The sequence below is a fragment of the Bombina bombina genome, chromosome 4, assembly GCF_027579735.1.
Source record: "Bombina bombina isolate aBomBom1 chromosome 4, aBomBom1.pri, whole genome shotgun sequence".
In the NCBI taxonomy this organism is placed as follows: Eukaryota; Metazoa; Chordata; class Amphibia; order Anura; family Bombinatoridae; genus Bombina; species Bombina bombina.
Window position 1 is genome coordinate 226646823 of NC_069502.1, and position 18442 is coordinate 226665264.

At 37.3% G+C, this 18442-nt stretch overlaps 1 protein-coding gene across 1 annotated transcript in view; it reads left to right on the forward strand.

Annotated features, from left to right (window-relative positions):
* LOC128656103 (serotransferrin-B) overlaps positions 1-18442 on the forward strand; it is a 52535-nt gene that overhangs the window by 4875 nt on the left and 29218 nt on the right. Inside the window, exons 3-7 of the mRNA XM_053709800.1 lie at positions 1274-1382; positions 2640-2825; positions 6343-6481; positions 9667-9722; positions 17371-17534. Coding sequence (XP_053565775.1) covers positions 1274-1382; positions 2640-2825; positions 6343-6481; positions 9667-9722; positions 17371-17534 — 654 coding nt within the window. The remainder of the gene's footprint in view (positions 1-1273; positions 1383-2639; positions 2826-6342; positions 6482-9666; positions 9723-17370; positions 17535-18442) is intronic.

Consider the following 18442-nt stretch of genomic DNA (forward strand, 5'->3'; position numbering starts at 1 on the left):
GATGGATAAAGACAGCTGCCATGATTAAGATTAGAAGATGGATGAAGATTGTCACTGGGATGAAGATAAGAAGACAGATTGCTCCCGGGATAAAGATACAGTACCGCCGCCCGGATTCATTTTTAAAGAGCACCATATTCAGGGTTTAGTGTTAGTTTTGTGGGGGGGGGGGGGGGTTGGTTTATTATTATTTTTTTTTAAGATTAGGGTTATTTTATTTTTTTCCTGGGTAGCAAAAGAGCTAAATGCCCTTTTCAGAGCAATTTTTAGAGATATTTTTTAGATAGACTTTATTTTTTGGTGGCTGGTAAATTGTAGAGGATTATAGATTTTTTTTTTTAAAGATAAGTTTTTTTAAAAGGTAAGGTTAATCTGTTTTGTGGTAACTTAGGGGGTGTTAGGTTAGAGGATTTAGATGTTAGTGAGTTACTTTGTGATGGGGTGTGGTAGTTTAGAGGTAAATAGTGTAGCAGGTTACTTTGCGATGGGGGTGCGTGGCAGTTTAGGGGGTTAATAGTGTACTGGGAAATTTGTGATGGGCTATTTAGCAGTTTAGGGGTAGGGGGCTTATGGTATAAGATTTTTTTCACTTTTCTCTCTTAATTAGTCAGTGGGAGAGTATGTTAACACGGTATGCTTTGCGCGTAATATCCGCTCCACTCGTAATCTAGCCCTATGTTTGTTTGTTTTCAAAAAGATACTGATACATTTTTACAAAATAATATTAAACTGCTAATATCAATTTATGCATTTTGCAATTATTACAAAGTGAAAAAAAACTACATTTAACCATTAGTCAAAGCTAATATTAATACCGGTTAGTCAGCAGCATTTCTATTTACATCATTTGCGTATATTTCACAGCTATGGAAAGAAAAAGTGATATCACAGCTCTGATTTAAAGTTTTATTTATTACATTATAATCCACACATTACAAATCTCTGTCTCTCTGGACACCTTTAGTCCTGGGTACGGTTAAACTGCTGCAGACTCTCTCGTGCCCCACAGGGAGTTCCAATACGTCACCAGGTCGTCTACGTCACAGCATTATTCCTTCAGTACAGCTACTTTCTCAAGAATTTCATCTCTTCTTGAGAAAGTCGGTTTGGTAACAGACACAATTTTTTTTCTGTTATTTTGGGGACTACAATTACAATCCCAAATTGTTGAGTGTTGGGCTTTATTTGATAAAATACTAGAGATCATTTTAATACAACTGGCAAGATTGTGTCATGCCAAATAATTTACATGGTAATGCTAACTGCGTTTCAGAATGGAGAAGCTGATGCTATTGGACTGGATGGTGGCGATGTTTACAGAGGGTCTTTGCACCCTTATGACCTGAAGCCAATCATGTCAGAAAAATATGACTCTAAAACAGGTAATTCTTAATGTAAATGTTTCCTCTTATATGGTTTCTTCTCCCTTCTTCTTTTCATTACAGCTTGCCCATAACTGTATCACTTATACCAAACACCCTAGGTCAGTGTTTCTCAACTACAGTCTTCAAGTACCCCTGACAGGTTTTCATTATAGCTGAACTAGAGCACGGGTGAAATAATCTGCTGATCAGTAACCATGGTTACTAACCTGCTCTCACCCATCAGCTGATTATTTCACCTGTACTCTAGTTAAGCTATAATGCAAACCTGGCCTGTTGGGGGTACTTGAGGACCGCGGTTGAGAAACACTGCCCTTGAGTTTGCTGAAGACTAGTTTCAGGAGCAGCAATGCACTACTGGCAGAAAGCTGAGCTTATCTGTTGAGCCAATGGCAAGAGGCATATAAGCTCACCCACCAATCACCAGCTGGCTTCCAAAAGTGCATTGATGCTCCAAAACCTACCTAGTAGACATGTGCATTTGTCTATTCTGGGCCGATCTGAATGCCAAAGATGGCGGCCTCAAGCTGCATTCGGCAATTTTCAGAGCCATATTTATTCTTGTAAATGTGCAACATACTAAGATCTGGATTTGTACAGATCTTGGTGTGTTGTTGCACTTTCACAAGAATAAATCCGACTCCGAAAATTGCAGAATGCGGCTTGGGGCTGCCATCTTTGGCATTCGAATCGTTCCAATATAGACAAATGCACATGTCTACTACCTAGGTATGTTTTTTGACAAACGATACCAAGAGAGCAGAGTGAATTTGATATTAGAAGTAACTTGGAAGGTTGCTTGAAGATTGTCACCACAATTTAACGTGACATGTAATCAAATCTATCCTAGCAGCCATACAAAACAGCAACGTTAGTGACACAAGAAACTAGAATAAATATGAAGTAAAAGCTGTATAACTTTCAACTACAAATAGCATATCAGTTGTGCACTTCCTGCTAACACTTTTAGTTAGTATTAGCAATAAGTACCTATCAGCCTTGAAACATTAGCAGGTAGTTCATAACGGACAAAACTATATTAGTTTTAATTTAAATTTGAACACTGCTCACTCCACAAAATATAAAGAACAACTTGTGTAAATGCTACTCTTTCATATAGAAGGCAGGAATATTTTGAGTACAGTGTCCCTTTAAGTACATTTAGTGACATTAATGCTGAGGGTTCTTCTACAGATTTTACTTTGCAGTTTACTATAAGTATAAGTGCAGACTAATATATGTTGTTTCTACTGACAGGTGAAGAAACATGCTATCATCCAGTTGTAGTGGCGAAAAAATCAACTACATTTACAATTAGGGAGTTGAAAAATAAGAAAACTTGCCACACTGGAGTAGGAAAGACAGCAGGCTGGAACATTCCTATTGGATGGCTTATTAAGGAGAAATTCATTGAATGGCCTCGACCTATTTCCATTGAAAAAGGTAAATTTGCTACCTACAGTTAGGATATTTTAAGGTGTACATGAAGAATAAATTTGTAGCACATAACATTCTCACATTCTTAATACACTTAGGCCTACATTACAAGTGAGGCGCTACAGAGAGTGCAGGGTGCGCTTTCAATATCACAGTGCTAAGATTAGTGCACAATCTGGTATTACAAATCTATGGTAAAACTGAAAAACCAGAGAATATTTAGTGCAGCCAACATCTCTTTAGCGCAAACCCTATACTTTCAATGGATATCCCAGCTGCTGTAAATATCGCTCATATTACAAGTTGTGCACAAGTGCAACACATAGCATTAAAACAGTTAGCACGACGATTCGAAGCTTGAGTTAATGTGCTAGAACAAAACAAATGTAAAACATTTAAAAATGAAATATACATACATACAGTACCTTTGAGAACTACCAAGTCAAACACCTTGAGGAAAAACAATATCCCTTTAAAACAAAGTGTATCTGTTTTTATAGAAATACTTCAAATACCTTTGTTCTTTACTTATGATAGATTATAGATAGATATATACATAGAGAGAGAGAGATAATAGTTAGATATAGAGAGATGATAGAGATAGATATAAAGAGATGATAGAGATAGATATAGAGAGATGATAGAGAGAGATATAGAGAGATGACAGAGATAGATATAGAGAGATGATAGAGATAGATAGAGAGATGATAGAGATAGATATAGAGAGATGACAGAGATAGATATAGAGAGATGATAGAGATAGATAGAGAGATGATAGAGATAGATATAGAGAGATGATAGAGATAGATATAGAGAGATGATAGATAGAGAGAGAGAGAGAGAGAGAGAGAGACACAGACAGACAGACAGATAGATATATAGATAGATAGAGATATAGATAGACAGAGAGAGAGATAGAGAGTGATAGAGAGAGAGATAGAGAGAGAGATAGAGAGAGAGATAGATAGAGAGATAGAGAGAGAGCACGAGCGAGCATCAGGCACGACCCATTGGGGCCTATCTATCAAGCTTCGACCGCTGCTCCATAACACTGTCCGTCTGCTCTGAGCAGGCGGACAGGAATCGCCAGAAATCAACCCGATCGAATACGATCGGGTTGATTGACACCCCCTGCTGGCGGCTGATTGGCCGCGAGTCTGCAGGGGGTGGCGTTGCACCAGCAGCTCTTGTGAGCTGCTGGTGCAATGGTAAATGTGGAGAGCGTATTGCTCTCCGCATTCAGCAGGGTCTTGCGGACCTGATCCGCACTGTCGGATCAGGTCCGCAAGACCTTTGTTAAATAGGGGCCATTGAGTGTTTCTGCGATGTGTTACACGTTAGTCACGTACTTCCACTAGCGGGTATTTCAATAGTGAAGTCCAGTTAGAGACTCATTCACTTTTAAAATTTATGAAAGTGAGTGCGTGCAACTGATGGAAGATATATATATATATATATATATATCAAATAAAAAAATTATTTTCTTCTAAGTGAAGAACAAAAGGTATTTCAAGTACAACCCCAATTCCGAAAAAGTTGGGACAGTATGGGAAATGCAAAAAAAAGAGTCATTTGAAAACATTATTTGATGTTTTACTTTGTTTAATTTAATGTATTTTTGAAAATATACACTCATTTCAAATCTGATGACTGCAACACATTCCAAAAAAAGTTGGGACAGGGGCAATTTTGGACTAATAGCGATGTGACAAATTGAAATAAGAAGGTGATGTGAAACAGGTGAAGCAATCGTGTAATCATAGTATATAAGGAGCCTCCAAAAAATGCATAGTGGACAAGGCCAAAACCACTTCTGAATGCGCATGATCTCTGATTCCTCAGACGTCACTGCCTCAAAAACCGTCTGAGTCTGTAATGAATATCCTGACAAGGGCTCGGGAATACTTTAGTAAACCTTTGTCATTCAACACCATTCGCTGCTGCATCCACAGATGCAAGTTAAGGCTTTACTATGCAAAGAAAAAGTCATACATCAACACTGTCCAGAAGCCCCTTGACTTCTCTGGGCCTGGTCTCATCTGAGATTGACCGTGGCACAGTGGAATTGTGTTTTTTTGTTCAGACAAGTCAACATTTCAAATAGTTTTTGGAAAAAACAGCTGTCATTTTCTCTGGGCCAAAGAGGAAATGGACCATCCACGCTGTTATCAGCATCAGGTCCAAAAGCCAGTGTCTGTCATGATGAGGGTGTGTCAGTGCCCATGTCATGGGTAACTTGCACATGTGTGAGGGCACCATTAATGCGGAAAGATATGTATAAATTTTGGAGCAAAATATGCGGCCATATCGTCTTTTTCAGGGACGTCCCTGCATTTTCCACCAGGACAACCCCCAAACCACATTCTGCCAGGATTACAAGCAGTCCTGACCTGTCTCTGATTGAGAATGTGTGGCGCATTATGAAGCACAAAATAAGGCAACAAAGACCCTGTACAGTTGTGCAGCTGAAAACATGCATAATGGATGAATCGGGGAAAATTCTGCTTGCTAAATTTAACCGACTGGTGTCTTTAGTGCAAAAATGCTTAATAAGTGTTATTAAAAGAAAAGGGGATGTTACACAGTGGTAAACAGTCGACTGTCCCAACTTTTTTGGAGTGTGTTGCAGTCATCAGATTTGAAACATTAAATTCAAAAAGTAAAACATCAAATAATGTGTTAATAATTTGTTTTCAATATAGTAGAGTATGAATTGAATTTTCAAATTGTTTTTTTTTTTGTATTTTCCATAGTGTCCTAACTTATTCGGAATTGGGGTTGTACTTCTTAACGCACTTACAGCTTTAGTACACTTTCGGGTTTTCTCTTGAGATGCTAGCGTGTCTGAGTTTTTCACTCGAGCGCAAACCTTTTACTTTCAACTTGTAATATGAGCACAAGAACATGAGCGCTATTGATTTAACTTGCGCACTGCTAACTCGAACAGCATGCAACATCCATAAAGACTCTATTAACCCAATAGAGTATGTATTCTTTTAAATAGCCATGACACCCTGATCCAAAGCTGATGTGGTTTGCCTATTAATCCAACAACATCAATTTGCAATGTTTTTTTTCTGCAAGACATTGGTTTCACAGATCATTTTTATTGAATATAGGCCATTGGTACTTAAGGAACATTAAACACTAAATACATTTTATAAGCATAGTATTGAGGTTATTCCCCGCCTACATTTAGTCATGGCTGCCGCCATGTTGCAATCTGTGTTTCACTACATTCCAGTGCACATGTGCAGCCACTCTCCTTACAATACCTGCAGCGTAACCTATGTTCTATAATGGCAGCACCCATGATTAGAGGGCGGTGTATAATATGTATTTAGTATTTGGTGCCTTTTATGTTCCTCTAGCTAACACCAATATAAACCAACATATATAGAACTGCTTAAATTCAGCAAAGCAGCATTTGCTTTTAGATTACAATTTCTAGTATTACTAAAATGTTTTGTCAGGTGAGAGAAAAAATGAAAACATTAACAAAAATGTCATTTTTATCTCTTAGCGGTTACAGAGTTATTCTCATTTAGCTGTGCTCCCGGAGCCAAAGAACCTAACTTGTGCAAGCAGTGTGCTGGGATAGGAGATAAAAAGTGTACCCGTTCTCCTGATGAGCCTTACTATAACTACGATGGCGCCTTTAAGTAAGTGTAAAAGTGCATGTACTCCTTGTGTACCTTAACTGTTTTCTATTTTCATAGCTAAACTTAAAAGCTGTGTATACAGCAGCGCTATGGCATAAAGAGAATCTGCCTAAAAGCAAACTGAAGTAAAAAAGTGAGTCATTGTGAACCTCATTTGTATGTCTTACCCATAATCCTTTGTTGCATTGGAAACAATGTATCCAGAGGTCCTCTGTGGGGAAATCAAGCCTTCTAACTTATCTTGATTTGTTAATGGGCTACACTATGAGTTATTTTCTCTACATATTATTAATGTAAATATCTGATATGTAGGTATGCATTGTGAATTTATAGCCATATGAAATTACTTATAAATGTATGCCATCTGTGTTGCTTGTGTGTACACATATTACACCAAATACCTACATCATACATTTCTGATACATATATATATTGTAACAGACTGACAGTCTACCTGGGACTTTACCCGCATAGTCCTCTAGAGTTTAAGGAAAATACGTCCAAACTGATGTTGAATTTAAAAGACTCTTTATTTGTAGTTCACAGCAAAAATCCAACAAATCAAAAAATCAGACAAACAGTGAGCTTTTAGCATATAATCCAGATGAGCAACAGTCTGTTCAAGACTGGTTCATTCCAGTGTATTGCACTGTAGCACTTTACCACAATAACACACCACAATCATTATTGACTTAACAAGACCATTGTTGCCTCAGCATACTCCAGATGAACTTAAAGGACCAGTCAGCACATTAGATATGCACAATCAACAAATGCAAGATAACAAGACAATGCAATCGCACTTAGTCTGAACTTCAAATGAGTAGTAGATTTTTTCATAACAAATTTCAAAGTTATGTATATTTCCACTCCCCTTGTACCATGTGATAGCAATCAGCCAATCACAAATGCATATACGTATAGTCTGTGAATTCTTGCACATGCTCAGTAGGATCTGGTGACTCAAAAATTGTAAATATAAAAGACTGTGCACATTTTTTTTAATGGAAGTAAATTGGAAAGTTGTTTAAAATTACTGCTCTATCTGAATCATGAAAATTTAATTTAACCTGAGAGTGCCTTTAATAAGACTCATGAATTCAGTAAAGAAAGAACCCAGTATAATTCGGACTGGATCCTGTATATTCAGTCACCTGATAGTGGGGTGTAGAATTAGCCCACCATTCTTTTCCAAATACCAATAATACACAAAAACTAAAGAGGTTAGTTTGAACACAGTATTTTCCCGGGCTGCACATGTCAGAGTAATGATTTCTTAACTGTTTTACGCCATTAGGATGGCACAGAACATCTTACCTTTTTATGGGTTCCTGCACCCTCCTCCTTTTAGGCAATGGAAAATCGGACTGGAGTGTGCCTAGCATCGTAGGCAGTCCCCCAAGATCCGATCCCAGCCTTTAAATCCTGTGATCACATCAACGATCGTGTGATTTCATTTTTGAAGCAACTTGCCCCCGGCATGAAGAGGTTAAAACATTAGGGGACCTATTTAACAAAGGTCTGTCAGACCTGATCCAAGATTGCGGATCATGTCCGACAGACCTCGTATTCAGCATTGCACCAGCAGCTCTTGTGAGCTACTGGGGCAACACCGCCCCCTGCAGATTCGCGGCCAATCAGCCACTATCAGGGGGGTGTCAATCAAATAGCATCTCACCAGTGCATTTCACAGTAAGCTTTTAGCTCAGTGAAAATGGGGCTTGTAGTAAACGGATCTCTCTCCAGGTTTAGTGAATCTTGGATAATGACCTAGGTACACTAAGATTCTAAGAGCACTCCAGTGAGGTTAACTGTGGATCAGATACCCCTAGTTTTTAGATTCTTAGCTCCAATCCCTGGAACACTTCAGCAGCTGAGATTTAAAGGGACATGAAACCCAAAAAATGTTTTATGTTTTAGATAGAGCACACAATTTTTAACAACTTATTATTATTATGACATTTTCTTTGTTCTGTTGGTACCATTTCTTGAAAACCGGGAATGTAAGCTTAGGAGTGTGCACGTGTCTGGAGCACTATATGACAGCAGTTTAGAAAAAATATTATCCATTTGCAAGATCACTAGATGACAGCTCTATTTATTGCCATGTAGTGCACCAGACACCTACTAAGGTGTCTCTTCAACTAAGAATACCAAGGGAAGGAAGCAAATTTGATAACAGAAGTAAATTGAAAACTGTTTTAAAAATGTATGCACCGTACGGAGCTTGAGGGCCTGTGTTTCTAAAGACCGCTGCTCCATAACCCTGTCCGCCTGCTCTGATGAGGCGGACAGGAATCACCGGAATTCAACCCGATCGAGTACGGTCAGGTTGATTGACACCTCCCTGCTGGAGGCCGCGAGTCTGCAGGGGGCGGCGTTGCACCAGCAGCTCACAAGAGCTGCTGGTGCAATGCTGAATACGGAGAGCGTATTGCTCTCCGCATTCAGCAATATCTGTCGGACCTGAACCGCACTGTTGGATCAGGTCTGACAGACATATGATTAATAAGCCTCATTGTTAAAGGGACACTGAACCTAAATTTTTTCTTTTGTGATTCAGATAGAGCATGCAATTTTAAGCAACTTTCTAATTTACTCCTATTATCAATTTTTTTTCCCGTTCTCTTGCTATCTTTATTTGAAAAAGAAGGCATTGAAGCTTTTTTATTTTGGTTCAGTACTCTGGACGGCACTTTTTTATTGGTGGATGAATTTATCCACCAATCAGCAAGAACAACCCAGGTTGTTCACCAAAAATGGGCCGGCATCTAAACTTACATTCTTGCATTTCAAATAAAGATACCAAGAGAATGAAGAAAATGTGATAATAGGAGTAAATTAGAAAGCTGCTTAAAATTTGAATCATGAAAGAAGAAAATTGGGTTCAGTGTCCCTTTAAAGTCACTTCCCGGAGCAGTCCTGATATGAATGAGGCTGATGATTTGCAGCTAGACATATATGCTGCCCCTGATTGACTTAGTAGCCGTGTTCATTTTAAAACAGTAAAGTGTGACAGTAATAACCATGTTCAACTAAAAGTATTGGGTACTTTTTTATTTATTTTTTTAATCATCATCAGTTAGAAATGCAAAAGGAAAATTTTTTTTTTTTTAAATGTCAATTGTGTAAGGAATGTACAGCCTTGTGATTAAGTAATTATTTTGTCTCCTCTTTTGTTGCAGATGTTTGAAAGATGATAAGGGAGATGTAGCATTTGTCAAACACACAACTGTACCAGGTAAATAATATATATAGCTATGGTAGGTCATTAAAAAGGCTATAATTCCCTACTTTTTCTAAACTGCTCTTATTGGGAACAATATAGTTAATTACAATGTCCTATAAAAAATAAATTCTATTTTTAGGTTAAAATAGCAGTTCAGAAACTGCTTGTCACACAATGTATATAGAAAATTAATTAAACATCCGCCATTTTGAAAATATTTTAAAGGTAACACTTTGCAGTGATTGTTAGAAGAATTATTGCCACTTTAATAATTAAAAAAAACAGCAGCCTTGTTGGAGGATTAGTTAGTATATCTTATTCTCATTATATTTTGGCACTCTGTGGTCACTGTGGATAAGTGTATATACCTATAAGGAATTTGGTGCTTCTATTACCTCTATGGGCTTCTAGGATTGTTCCTGCTCCCTCTGCCAGTCTGGTCTCTATATGGTCATGTGATTTTAACCAACCAATCTATATTACTGTACTGAATGAGGATCAGAGATCCCCAGTCTATTGGCCATAAATATATCAGCAGTTTTCCTTCTTGGTGAAGTAACTAATTTTATTGCAAGTGTAATAACTGTAGTCAGTTATCAAGTCATTAAATCAGCAACAGCTCGCTAGCTCTCTCGAACCTCTCCCGAACCTCTCCTCTCTTCCATCACCTTCTTTTCCTGCCCTGATGAATCTATCTGTCACTATAACTCCACCCTTACATCAGTCCTTGATAATCTGGCCCCACCTACCATAGCTCGGAAATCATACACTTATCCTCAGCCCTTGAATACTCCTCTGACACGGTACCTATGCAGATGTTCCTGTACTGCTGAGCAACACTGGAGGAAATCTTGAAGTTCAGATGACTTTCTTCACTATAAGTTCATCTTGAACTCTTACTATTCTGCCCTTAATCTATGTAAACAACATTACTTCTCTATTCTTATCTCTACTCTTTCTTCAAACCCAAAACGTCTGTTCTCCACATTCAATACTCTTTTGCCTACCCCCACCTCCCACTACAACTTCTCTCTCAGCTCAAGACTTTGCCAGCTACTTCAACAACAAAATCGACTCCATCAGAATTTAAATCGACTCTCAACATACTACCAGTCTCCCACCCCCATAAAAGTTCACAATCATCCAAAACCCACATAGCCAAAAATGTAGCTCTTTTGCCCCTGTTACAGAGGAAGAAGTTTCTGCCCTTATACTATCCTCTCACCTCACTTCCTGTTCCCTCGACCCCATCCCCTCACAGCTACTCCCCTCCCTCTCTTCTACTCTTACCCCTATACTCACACACATCTTCAACCTCACCCTCAGCACTGGTATATTTCCTTCATCTCTTAAACATGCACTGGTCACACCTATCCTCGAAAAACCTTCTCTCGATCCAACCTCCCCATCCAACTACCGCCCTATTTCCCTACTCCCTCTTGCCTCAAAGCTTCTTGAAAAGCTAGTATATGCATGTCTATCCCATTTCCTTACATTAAACTCCCTCCCTGACCCACTGAAATCTGGATTTTGCCCCCTACACTCCACAGAGACAGCAAATGTTAAGGTTACCAACAACCTACTTACAGCAAAATCCAAAGGCCACTTCTCTCTAGTTATCTGTCTGCAGCCTTTGATACTGTTGACCACCCTCTTTTGCTCCAAATCCTCGATTCCTTCGGCATCTGCGACACAGCTCTCTCGTGGTTCTCTTCCTATCTGTCTAATTGTACCTTTAGTGCAGCCTTCTCTGGGGCATCCTCTGCCCTGTTACCTCTTTTTGTTGGGGTACTGCAAGGCTCTGTCCTCGGTCCCCTTCTCTTCTCAATCTACACGTCATCATTTGGTTCCTTAAAGGGACATTATACACTAATTTTTTCTTTGCATAAATGTTTTGTAGATGATCTATTTATATAGCCCATAAAGTTTTTTTTTTTTTTTTTTTTTTAAATGTATAATTTTGCTTATTTTTAAATACCATTGCTCTGATTTTAAGACTCCTAACCAAGCCCCAAAGTTTTATGAGAATAAAGTCAGCTACCTACTCCAGCTTGCTCCTGTTTGTGTAAAGGGTCTTTTCATATGCAAAAGAAGGGGGAGGGGAGAGTGTCTTATTTCCCACTTGCAGTGGGCTTTCCAGCTACCTTTTCAACAGAGCTAAACTGAGAGCTTCTAAGTAAGTTTTTAAAGTTTTATACTAGATTGTTATATCAGTATCTATGCATCTTATTCTTTATAGTAGTGTCTATTACATGCAGTTATATGAAAATGAGTGTATACTGTCCCTTTAATGAAGTCCCACGGGTTTCATTATCATTTGTATGCTGACGACACCCAAATCTACCCCTCAACACCAGAACTATCTCCTTCCTTGCTAACACGTGTCACTAACTGCCTCTCTCATATCTCATCTTGGATGTCCTCTCACTACCTCAAGCTAAATCTCTTCAAAACTGAGCTTCTAATTTCCCCCCCTTCTTCCAAAATCGCCACCCCTTATTTCTCTTTAACTGTTGATAACTCCATCATTACCCCAACCCCACATGCCCGATGTCTTGGGGTCACACTTGATTCAGATCTCTCTTTCACTCCTCACATTCAGTCCTTGGCTAAAGCCTGCCGCTTCCACCTTAAAAATATCTCTAAAATTAGACATTTCCTTACACAAAACACAACTAAAATTTTAATTCACTCTCTCATTCTTTCCCGCCTCGACTACTGCAACTCCATTCTCACTGGTCTCCCTAGCTGCCGCCTAGCTTCTTTACAAACCATAATGAATGCCTCTGCCAGGCTCATCTTCCTTACACATCGCTCTTCATCTGCTGCACCTCTCTGCCAATCTCTTCACTGGCTTCCTCTTGCCTCTAGGATTAAACACAAAATTCTCACTCTGACACACAAAGCCCCAACTGCACTGCTCCCCCCTACATCTCAGACCTTGTCTCCAGATACTCTCCCTCCGGTCCCCTTCGCTCTGCTCATGATCTCCTACTCTCCTCCTCTCTTGTTACCTCCTCACATTCCCGTTTACAAGATTTTTCCAAACTGGCTCCCATCTTATGGAACTCTCTGCCTCGCTCCACAAGACTCTCCCCTAGTTTTGAAAGCTTCAAGCGCTCCCTAAAGACTTTACTATTCAGGGATGCATACAACCTACACTACCATTCCTATCTCCACTGCTATCCCCTTAAACCCCATAGCATGTAAGCCTATGAGCTCAGCTGTTTGTAGTTCACATTCATAAGAGCCAACTACAACAGTGCAACTCTAAGCAGGGCCCTGTACCCACTTGACCCCTGTAAATGTTATTTGTATACCATCTATGTTCATAGCGCTGCGGAATCTGATGGCGTTCTACAAATACCTGATAATAATAATAAAAATAATAGTCATCATCTATCCAAGTGAACAGCTCTATTCCCAGTGCAGTAAACATATTTACAGCACCCACAATAATATGACCTTTTTATATATATCAGATTGGTTAAAACAGGTGGCTCTTACCCATACATAGTAAATAAAGGTGGTTATAGCATGGTCAGTGCTGTAATAAAGCAAGAGGCTCCATATAAAATATAGATATAAAAAACATCATATTAGTCTCTGAGGGATTTTACGTGAAACGCATCAGTGTTACTGCAAAGATGCACTCGCAAATTTAAATTCCGTGATAAAAAAATTATATTTTAATTGTTTCCAAGGAGCCTCTTAATTTATTATAATCATTGTTTTCCTGAATCATATAGGTTAGAATAGCACTTCATCTTATTAAAGAGAAGCTAAACAAAAACATAAATAAATGTAACAACTTCTTCTCCTCTTGAACTGGGAGTATTAACAAGAGGAGTTAAGTGTATTGGATAGTTTAACAATATCCATACAGTATTTAATGATTGTTTATAAAAGGAATATTATTTTTTTTGTATGCTCATAAATGTTTTTATAAATTTGTATGTTCAAATATTTAATGTTCTCTCTTAAGTGTTTATCCCCCCTTAATCAGAGATTTGAATTCCTCTATAGTAACTACTGTTATACATTTGTAACAGGGACATTTAGAAACTTATTTATTCATGACATGGTTGATGCTATCTATGTTTTGCAATATATCTGAAGTGATGCTACTAATCCCTATATTTCAGTAAGTGCAGGTTTAAATTTAGACAGACGTTCTGTAAGGTTTTTTTTTATAATTCAGTATGCTCTCCTCTTCCTTTATAAACCTTGTGCTTCTAATCCCCCACTCTCTCATCTAATATGGAATATGAAGAGTTAACATGGAGCATAGGCAGGAGCCATATGGATGAAGGCAAAATCATAGGTGTTACAAGGGTAGAGTTCAGTGTGCTATGAATGACGTTGCCTTGGGGCATGGCATGCTAGTCTGGGGAGCATGGTTATGTGGGGATAGCAATGGGAGGAACTGCCACCCGAGCAACTTCACACAGTCTTCAGGATTGAAATGCTTTTGGAACCTTGCAGAATTGCCACTGATAGGCAGCTTATGGTCTACTCAAACTGAGCCTGTAAATGTTCAATCCAGTAATGGCTCGATATGCGCAGCAGCTCACTTTTCAATGGGTGTGTCCCAGAGCTACAAAATGATGCAAATTTTGCTAGGAAAACAACAGTGTCAAAGGGACAATATATACCAATTTTCATATTACAGCATGTAATAGACACTACTATATAAATATGAATATAGTAATGTATAGGTTAACACTAAGCGCCTAATGCTATGGGACCCTTTGCTTTAATAAATTGACCCCTAGCGGTCAAACAAAAATGGATAATCAGATAGGAGGTAATTAAAGCGCCAAAGAACAAATGGCCGGGTCCAAGATTTATAAAAAAAATATGTCAGTTTATTCAAACAATATCATATAAAAATTAACATTCCGTTAAACCAGTAAAATAATAATCAAGGATCCAAGATTTTACAATAAGTTAAAACCAATTCTCAGATAAAAACAATTCTTTACTTAAACAATCTTTCCATATGACAGTGAAAGTTCAATCGTGTGGAATATCTGGCAGTGTGAGTTGTTTAGTAAAGATATTTGTGCTTGAGAGACAATTCTTGTGTAGTGATCTGTCTGCTGTTAACTGAATGTATTTCGCATCATATGGTTAATGGATATGTGCAATATGAATTTGTGTGTCTTGGTAGTTTGTGTCTTCCGATAAACTATATGTGAGTAAAAGAGTGCCAGAAGATACCAAAAAGTAGTTGTGTCTTCAAATAGAGTGTAAAAAAATTTTTTTTAAAAAATTGTTGAAAAACAAACCTTTCAAACGATAATCAGAGAACAGTGCGAACAAACTTAATACACAATTGTAAATTAACGATCTTCAAATATGGTGCAATAATCATCAAAGGATATAACAATCAATAGTAAAATAAAAATAAAAATAAAAACTTGCAAGTTTAAAAGAAAAATGAAAAAATAATCCTGAAAAAGTGTGAGCAATCACACAACCATAAGAGATGTCAGATTAAGATATAAGTGTATACTTGTTTTTCCTCCCAAATGAAGTGCAGTGGTTTTCTCCCAGTGTTTCTCTCGCCAGTGTAAAGTGCAATCTATCTCCTAAGTGGTGACCCAAACGGTCAGTTCAATTTTCTGCAGTTTTTAGTCCTTTCTGCCAAAAACAAAAAACAATAATAGTGCAGATGTTTTTCAACAAAATAATGCTACCAGAGTGTCACTTACCAGTCGACGCGTTTCGGTTCAAAGGTCAGTGTATGACCGAAACGCGTCGACTCGTAAGTGACACTCTGGTAGGATTATTTTGTTTAAAAACATCTGCACTATTATTGTTTTTTGTTTTTGGCAGAAAGGACTAAAAACTGCAGAAAATTGAACACTGGGAGAAAACCACTGCACTTCATTTGGGAGGAAAAACAAGTATACACTTATATCTTAATCTGACATCTCTTATGGTTGTGTGATTGCTCACACTTTTTCAGGATTATTTTTTCATTTTTCTTTTAAACTTGCAAGTTTTTATTTTTATTTTTGTTTTACTATTGATTGTTATATCCTTTGATGATTATTGCACCATATTTGAAGATCGTTAATTTACAATTGTGTATTAAGTTTGTTCACACTGTTCTCTGATTATCGTTTGAAAGGTTTGTTTTTCAACAATTTTTAAAAAAAAATTTTTTTACACTCTATTTGAAGACACGACTACTTTTTGGTATCTTCTGGCACTCTTTTACTCACATATAGTTTATCGGAAGACACAAACTACCAAGACACACAAATTCATATTGCACATATCCATTAACCATATGATGCGAAATACATTCAGTTAACAGCAGACAGATCACTACACAAGAATTGTCTCTCAAGCACAAATATCTTTACTAAACAACTCACACAGCCAGATATTCCACATGATTGAACTTTCACTGTCATATGGAAAGATTGTTTAAGTAAAGAATTGTTTTTATCTGAGAATTGGTTTTAACTTATTGTAAAATCTTGGATCCTTGATTATTATTTTACTGGTTTAACGGAATGTTAATTTTTATATAATATTGTTTGAATAAACTGACATATTTTTTTATAAATCTTGGACCCGGCCATTTGTTCTTTGGCGCTTTAATTACCTCCTATCTAAATATGAATATACAAAGATACTGATCTAAAATTCCAGTAAAAAAACTTTTAAAAACGTACTTAGAAGCTCCAAGTTTAGCACTGTTGATGAGGTTAGGCTGGTACACCCAGTGAAAGGGGCTGGGTGCAGTTGCTTCATCCCCCCTCCCCTGCATATGAAAAGACATATGACACAAACAGGAGTCAACAGGAGTCTGTAGACGCATGTATACATCTGACAGTTTGGGACTTGGTTAGGAGTCTGAAGACCAGCACAATGTTATTAACAAATATGCAATGCTATACATTATTACAAAAACACTACCAGATGGGCTATATAAATGGCTCATTTAGAAAACATTTATGCAACTAAAAATTAAGTGTATAATGTCCTTTTAAGTCTTTTTTAAACCACTTATCTTGTATGCAGATCTCTTCCAATGGAATGATTAATTTCTAATGTTTTTGTAAAAACTAACCCTTTTTTTTTTTTTTTTAAATCATTTTTTCCTTTTATTCATTATTTGGTGCATAAAAAAATAAATCATACAAAAAGAAAAAAAACAACATTTCATACATCTTGTCTGGAGACACAGCTCCACGTCGCTATATATCTAGTAAAACTATACACATCTAAACAAATAATACATTAACATGATGGAAATTATCAGATACTAATTCCAATCTTCATACAAGCTGAACAATTCTAAACAGCTACCTGCCTGCAAATAATATGATTAATACTTCTATCTTGAATAACTAAAAAAAATAGACAGCTGTCAACTTCCTTGGATAGATTTTCCTTACATTCCTTTCCATATTCCTTTCCTTCAGGAACAAAAAAAAAAAAAAAATACTTATATAAAAACTAACCTTAACATCCTTTATATTGTTTTGTTTTTTTCATATACATGCTAGAACTTTGTTTAGTTTCATTTCTCTTTAAAATCTCTAGTTACACTCAATAGCTCCTTACATCTTCATGTAAATATGTGTCCTTTCTTTTGTAAATGTATATAGACACATGGTTTTGATATTTGCTCTTTCAGTTGAAGAATCTAAAAATTATGAGCTGCTGTGCCCAGACAATACTAGAAAACCTATTGAAGACTATAAAAAATGTAACTTTGCAACGGTCCCTGCGCATGCCGTGGTGACAAGAAGCATAGGAGACAAGACTAAGGATATTGTTGAATATCTTCAAAATGCTGAGGTAACGTCACATATAAGGTTTTAATTTGTGTTATGACGAGCTACACCTGTTGTTCTGCTGTATGGCACTAATTGACTTCAAATATCGGTGCCCTAATGAGCAATTGTATCCACTAAGTTTTGACTTAGGAGAAAAAGTCTCATGTGTAAATGTTTAAATGGTTCCAATATAAAGTTATATAGAACAAATACACTGAAAACCCACCAATCAGAGTTCTAATCTATTTACGTAGCTTCATTGTCTGGTTAGCAAAAATGATGAGCCAGATTTATAAAATCCTTTGCAGGTGTTAAACACATGGGATTGATTACAATGTATTGGATGTTATTAGGAAGCAACAACACTACCTTAAAGTGATGGTAAAGTGATGGTAAATCCAAGCATATAACAAACGCTAGGATTTACCATGACTAAAAATAAACATTATTTTCTCTCATCGTTTTGTAAAAATGAATGCTAAACTCACCCTATCTGTAAAGAAATCATCATATCGGTAACACATTGCTGCCCAAGACACAGCGCTCTTCTGCAATGAAGTGACGTTTCCACCTCTAGCCGTGCTAGGATGTCAGCTGACACACACGGCTGTTACCTCATTGAAGAAAGCGATGTACCATGGGCGACCGGAGGCGCTGTGTTAGCGATATGCTTTCTATATAGATAGGGTGAGTTTAGCATCGTTATTTTACAAAACGATAAGAGAAACTAATGTTTTTTATTAGTGATGGTAAATCCTAACGTTTGTTATAAGCTTGGATTTACCATCACTTTAAAGGGACATAAAATTCAAAAATGTTCTTTCATGATTAAGATAGAACATACAATTTTAAACAACTTTCCATTTTACTATTATCACATTGTCTTTGTCTTCTTGTTATACTTTGTTGAAAATCAGGGATTTAAACTCA